The sequence below is a fragment of the Phalaenopsis equestris genome, unplaced genomic scaffold (genome assembly GCF_001263595.1).
Source record: "Phalaenopsis equestris unplaced genomic scaffold, ASM126359v1 Scaffold235084, whole genome shotgun sequence".
NCBI classification, from domain to species: domain Eukaryota; kingdom Viridiplantae; phylum Streptophyta; class Magnoliopsida; order Asparagales; family Orchidaceae; genus Phalaenopsis; species Phalaenopsis equestris.
In genome coordinates, this window is record NW_018252973.1 from 273,321 (window position 1) to 280,446 (window position 7,126).

The 7,126-nt window shown below is 33.0% G+C and overlaps 1 protein-coding gene across 1 annotated transcript; it reads left to right on the plus strand.

Annotated features, from left to right (window-relative positions):
• The first annotated feature begins 648 nt into the window (after window positions 1-648).
• LOC110039074 (NAC domain-containing protein 86) lies at window positions 649-4,095 on the plus strand. The gene is made up of 3 exons (XM_020744021.1): window positions 649-820; window positions 1,664-1,941; window positions 3,708-4,095. The coding sequence occupies exons 1-3, from the start codon at window positions 664-666 to the stop codon at window positions 3,978-3,980; spliced, it is 708 nt and encodes a 235-aa protein (XP_020599680.1). The 5' UTR covers window positions 649-663; the 3' UTR covers window positions 3,981-4,095.
• Window positions 4,096-7,126: the final 3,031 nt, after the last annotated feature.

Here is a 7,126-nt window from a genome sequence, read left to right on the forward strand (position 1 = left end):
AAAGAATATATCCGTGAGAAAGTTGTTGTAGCTCCACTTGTGCAAAATATTAGAGAGACTGGTCTTAAATGGTTTGGTCATATTAAATGTCGACCTTCTGATGATCCTGTTTTGAGAGCAGTTGTTTTAAGTTTGACTTATGTTAAAAAAGATTAAGATAGACCGAGAATGACTTGAACATATTCTATAAAAAATGATATTAATTTATTAGAATTAAATAAAAATATGATACTCAATAGACACAATGAAGAAAACGGATTCATGTATTCAACCCCACTCAGTGGGACAAAGTTTTATTGTTGTTGTATCTTTTATTTGCTTAATATAAATTTATAAATTATGATATTTTTGGTTGATGCAGGTACATTATCATGTTTAATAAATTACTGAGGATAAAAGTTACATTAAAATTTTTACAGTGCCCTATAAGCTGACAATGCTGATATTATCATAGATGGGAAGTATTTGAATAATAGATTTGTAAATAAAGAAGATTTAATGATGCAGCTATAAATTTCTCCAAGCGCAAATTTGAAAGCGTGAAGTTCAATCGTCTGAGAATCTGCAAAAGAGAAAGGAAAAACGACTTGAAGGAGTTGAGAATTTGGGCCCTTTATTATATATAAGATGTGTTTGATCGCCCGTAGAGAGAGAGAGAGAGAGATGGCTCCTGTGGGTCTTCCTCCAGGCTTTAGGTTCCACCCTACTGATGAGGAGCTCGTCAACTACTATCTCAAGAAGAAGATCCATGGCCTCAAGTTAGATCTCGACATTATCCCTGAGGTTGACCTCTACAAGTGTGAACCTTGGGAATTGGCAGGTCTTAGCTAATTTGTCCCCCATTATAGTTATTTTATCATTTACTAATCTTAGCTTCAATCTGTTCTTAGTTTTTCTTTTCTTTTTTTTTTTTAATAATGAGCGATAAATTATAAAATATGTAATTGAATTTGTGATCACAAAATAGAACTATCTCATTTTAACCGATTATCCATTGGTTTTTTTTCCACTAATATTTTGATATATATTTTCTCTTACAATCTACGATTAAGGACTATTATTTTTATGAATTTAGTAACTTAAAACAGCTTCAGTTGAAATCTGTAGTGAAATGCCAAAAAGAAATGCATCGCTGTTGTGTTTTACTTTTCTCTATTTTCTTCATAATGTTTAATCCTATGCAACAACAAATTAATCATCTCTATACTTATATTCCAATAAGATATATTATGCTATAATAGTATTTGTTGTTTAATTAAATTATACCTCCTCGTTCCCTTGTGTCGCTAATTTCAACATGTTTTTGTCAAAAACTTTTATGACTCAATAGAGGAACATATTCTTATGAGTTGATGGATATTTATCTTCAAACTTAGATTATTATTTATTTACTGATATCATGCTTTCGATGAGATTACCACATAGGTTGTAATTCTACCAATTTTGGGCCATCTAATTTTAATGTAATTATTTCTGTACAAGCTTTTTTTTTTCTTTTAAGTTGCCTAGAAGATGTATGTGTAATATACAACTTTTTTTCGGAACTCTTCCATCTCTTAACCTATAAATGTAAAGAAAAATATCTTTTAGAAAATTATAATTAATTACATTGTTAATGTGCATTATATTTTTAACTAATTACATTGTGCATAAATTTTACTAGATAAGTCCTTCCTCCCTAGTAGAGACCCTGAATGGTACTTTTTTGGACCGAGAGATAGAAAATACCCTAATGGATTTCGAACCAACCGTGCTACAAGAGCTGGATATTGGAAATCAACAGGTAAAGACAGACGTGTCTCTTCACAAAATCGAGCCATCGGAATGAAGAAAACATTGGTCTACTATAAGGGTCGAGCTCCACACGGTATTAGGACTGATTGGGTCATGCACGAGTACCGCCTAGAAGACAAAGAATGTGAAGATGCAATGGGAATTCAGGTGATGATACTATATCAACTCACAATCAAATTCAACTATATACTTAAACTCATATCATAAGTAATTTCTATTAGCTTTGGGCAATTAAATCAGCATTGCACCTCGGGAAAGCTAGCAATTAATTATGAAAGCTAGTAATCAAGAAAGTTAAAGCAAGCAGGATTAAATCATGAACCTACTTCAGCATTTCTTCTCAACCTATCTGTTGACAAGTCCGATCAAAATTTATCCCCGTGATAAGAAATAAGGTTTTCTAAATTCGACAAATAAATCGAAATTTCTTAAAAATTGCGATTATTGGGTGAGTGAGTGAGAGAGAGAGAAAGAGAGAGAGAGAGGTTATTAAGAAATGTAAAGAAAATCTATGTAGGTTATGCATGATGTGCTTGAAAGGCTCGAACTAGCTTTCTCCGGCCACACGCTGCTTTCTTATCCACAGCATGTAAGGGCAATATATGCAACAAACATTCTTTTCTTCTAGACCATGTGGATCCTCCCCAAAGAATCAGTGTTGCCGCTTTCACTAAATTTGTCTCCACGTCAAGTCAGACAAATCTATACTCAGTTCTTACCTCTACAATCTACATATATAAATATATTTATTAGATTAATACCTGATTCTAACATAACATTTTATGAAAAAGCAAAATTATCACTCGTGAACTCCTCAAGGATGTCGGTGGCTTTATACTTTATTCCAAAACAAATTTCTCCTGTTCATTATTCTCATGTCACCCTCATTTAGCCAAATAGTATAAGCTATTATACTATAAACCAAGAAAATATTAAGATTAATATTACCTTCGCATGTGTTTTAAAAATATATTGATTAGCAATAAATGGTATGATTGAGGATAGAGGTGTGGTTCAGTAACGTAGCAAAAAAGTTATATGAAAGAACGGTGAAATTAAATAGTAAGAGGTAACGATCAAATATTTAACTTTATAATTTTAATCTTTTAAAAATCTTAAAATTATTATAACTGTATTAAAAAAATTAAAATTATAATTAATATTAAATTATTATTAGGAATTTAATTTTAGGGGAGAAATCTTTCTTATATAATACTAAATTTTTTAGTAAAAATAAAAAGGTGGAACTTCCTCCCGGCCACCACCAGGTTCCGCCACTAATCGGGAGGCTTCGCCTGGTCATGACACCAAGGATCGATATACTAACTCGTATTTTCAAAAAATTTCTATCAAATTCTCTTAATGGCATAGAAAACAAATAATCTGATTACAGGAGTTTTGACCGCGGTTAAAATTAGCTCAAAACTGTTATTTAATCTATGGCGATCTTAACAAAGATTAGCTAGCTGATTGGATCAAATTTCAATAATAGAAGCAATTATTATATGCGAATTGTGGAACCAAAGTTGCATCTGATGTTTGAGCAAAAATTTTATGATGTGAATAACTAATTTTTTTTCCTCACGCATGAGCCGTTTTCGGTTGGACAGCATATATAGTTCTGCCTCTGCATCCCTAACTAGTAATTTTTTAAATTGTTAGTTCTGATTTGGGCTCAATGCAAACATGTCAGCATATGCTAATCAAATTCAAATCAATCTACCATTAACTCGATATAGTGCAACTCATTAAGATGATCCACGATGGAATTATGGCTGATCTTTAAGCTTGGAGTCAAAAAATCGTCGTAGTAGTCCTAATTAAGAAAAGTAATTTCTAAACATAATGCATATAAATAATTATATATTGAAAATGAGATTTTAATGAAATAATTAATGATATAAATTTCTCAGGATTCCTATGCGCTCTGCCGGGTTTTTAAGAAAAATGTGATATGCACTGATGTCGAAGAACAAGGACAATGCAGTCTACCATTGACAGAAAGCCCTCAAGCAATTAAAGAGCACGAAATTACCTCACCAGATGTTCCCATGCTAGGATCTTCATCTTGTATTGAAGAGGATGACAAGGATGATGCATGGATGCAGTTCATCACTGAAGACGCTTGGTGTTCTAACAATGAAGGTGGCGATGAAACCTCTCCATGCGTGGCGTTTGCTAACTGATTTACTTGTGAAGTTTTTTCTTTTTCCTTTTCTTTGTTTGTCTCGTTCTTTCTTGGGACGATATTACTATGTGGTAAACTAATAATATGTCTGGGTTATGATTTTTTTAGGTAATAAGGTGCATTGTTGGTTGTTTTGTTGGAAATTGTTTGCATTCTTTCAACAATATGTGCAAGTGTTTGTATTTTGTTTTTTTGCTTTGTTAACATAAAGTTTATCCTGTACTTGTAACATTTATTTAAATTTTATATGCTAAAAATACTATCATTTGGAAATAGAAAAGGAAAAGTAAAATTCTTGGCAGTTTGTTCATTCTTTCTGTAATTAATACATACAAAAATTTGTCTACGTTTAGAGAAACAAGAGAAATCTAATGAAATAAATATCAAGTGTTTTTTTATTGCAATTGCTTCAAATTGTTACTCGCATGAAGTCAAGTAAAGCTAGATAACTAAAAAGCGCCCTTTGTTTACTTGAGAAAACATAAATGGAAAGAGAATTAGAGGTCCTATCAGAACAAATATAAATCGAACTATATATTGCACACTAGTTTACCAATCATTTTAGTTATTAAACTAAAATCTAATGAGCGAACACACAAACTAAACACAGAAGTAAGTGTAATGCATTGAAACAAAGAATTAAACTATTTGTACACAAACCAAAAAGAAATAAAACTTTTCCTAATAATCCTACTTGCCCTCCTTATCCTCCTCTTCAATATCCTCCTTTGCCTGTTGCTTCCTTAGAAGTTTGCCAAGATGAAACAACACATGTAATTCAACTTTCATTTTTTGCTCTAATTCAGACCTCATCTAAGTGAACTAGGCAACAACTCGAGTCTTAATATTTGGAGTGAATGAGGCAATCTACGTACGAACCTCTTCATCCTATGTAGTAGAAGTAGTTGTGTTTAATGCGCTATAGGAGTGAGGATTTATGGGAGATTTTTTTGGACGTCTCCACACACGATAAAATTTTTGACTGACTTTCTATCAAGATGATCGGGCACGACATTTTGAAGAACAATATATCTTTCCAAAGGAAGAAAATAATACCTTAAGAAAATAAGCCTAATCATCTGGAGGATGAGATCCTTCGTTAGTCTACGAAACTAGTGTTTTCCCGTTATCTTAAAAATGTATGATAATGTTATTTTAATTTTGTGGTTTCGTTCCCTACAAGAGCAAGCCATCATTGTTATCCGTGAGTCCTAAAGAAAACTTTTGACTAATATAATGAGCCAAAATGTCAGAAATCGGACTTTCATAATTAGAGTGATTGAAAGAAATTAGAGGGTCCAAATTGGAATAATTATGTTTAAGGGAATAAGAATTACAATTCGATGACAATTTCGTCATCTGAAAAGTTCAAATAGGACATAGGATGAAGTTTGGAGAGTGACAATCAAGTGTTTTGATAGAGACTAATGATGAGTATGACTTGATCAAGTGGAGTCAAAAGATAAATTAACGATACTAGATTTGAATGACTAAAATAGTTGGAAACACTAAGCTAAGCATAGAGTTAGGTAGAGAAGGATTTCTAGATGAGAAATGAAACCATAGACTCTATAACGAATTCTAAGGACAAACTAACCTAGACTTTGGAAATAACGTCGTCAATCAAGATGCCCATGGATTTTCGTGGTCTCGAGAACAACGGTATCCTTTAACTTTGACCAACCTCAAACTAGGAATTCCCCTTAAGTGATGTACCGTGGAGATTTGTAGCTTCTAATTGGTCCGAAATAATTTTGATAGTACCAATTGGTTAATTCATTCTAAGGTATTCCCTTTAGTATCAGGGAGTAGGTTTGTTGTTTTGTATGCTCTAGTTTTTAGCACTAATTCGGGTATCTATTTGACTAACAAAAACTTTTATACTCTAAATAACCTAAAGTGTGTGTGTGGTCATCATTATAGTGTCTAAGTTAGCTAAACCAACTTTCATGTCATATCTACCTAGGTTCTATTCTTGTTCTTTAATATTTTTCTAAGTTTTGAACTCTTTTTATTTGAAGTTTGATTTTTTTTATGTTTGTGGAGAAACCCAATAAAGTTTTCATCCTTATTTTTTCACCTATTTTTTTGTTATTTTTGTTTAATTATTGAATAAGGATTAACATATGAAATGAAATAACACACACAAAGTAATACATATACTTTGCTTTGGATTAAACTTGGACTTGATTTAAGCTAAGGTAAGCTGAATTTCCACCTTATGTTAGCTTATGATTGAGCTAAGGTATGATACGAGTTAATTGGTTTAGGTTTGGATTGCGCTTGGGCTAGCTTGGATTAAATAACATTGACTTGAGTAAAGTTTGGGTTGATTTGGGTTGACTCAAATTAAGTTAGGCTAAGCGGGTTGAGCTGAGTTTGATTTGAGTTTATCTGAGTTAGGTTTAGGGTTTGGTTTAGGTTCGACCAGGTTTGGGTAGGTTCTAAGTTTGAACAAGTCTGGGTTAGGTCAAAGCTCAGTTAGGTTTAGGGTTTGGGAAAGCTCTATGTTGGGCTTGGGTCAAGTCTAAATTGGGTCAGGCCTTGGTTGGGACAAACCTGGGTTAGGTTTATGGTTTAGGTTAAGTTAGAGGGTTAGGTTAGGTCTAAGTTGGGTTACACCTAGGTTAGGTTTAGGGTTTAGGTTAGTTTAGAGTTGTGTTTGGGTTTGAGTTAGGTTAGGGTTTGCTTTAGACTTAGGTTTGGTTAATTCTGGCTTGAAACTAAATTTAAGTGGGTTTAGGGTTTGGGTTAGACTATAGTTTGTGTTAGGATTAGGATGGGTTCGGGTCAACCAGAGTCTAACCCAAACCCAAGCTAATCCAAGGCTACTGATTTGAATAACTTAACCTAACATAAAAACATAAAGAAAATGCTTTATTTAAAAGGGAGAAGTAGAGAAGCATACCGGAGGAGGTTGATCAGAGGGGATGAGACTTACTAGAGTTCTATATTCCTCTATGCTTCCTATCCTCAAACTTGAAAGAATGTGTTAGGGAATAAAGTTGTGTTGGAAAGTGAGAAAGACCACATATTTGTGAATTGGGTAATAGATAGTAGAGTCCTCCATGATTGTCTGATTAATTGGTGGGTTAATGACTGTGATGAATGAGATGGTTGGAAGAGCCTCAGTTTGTTGCTGGA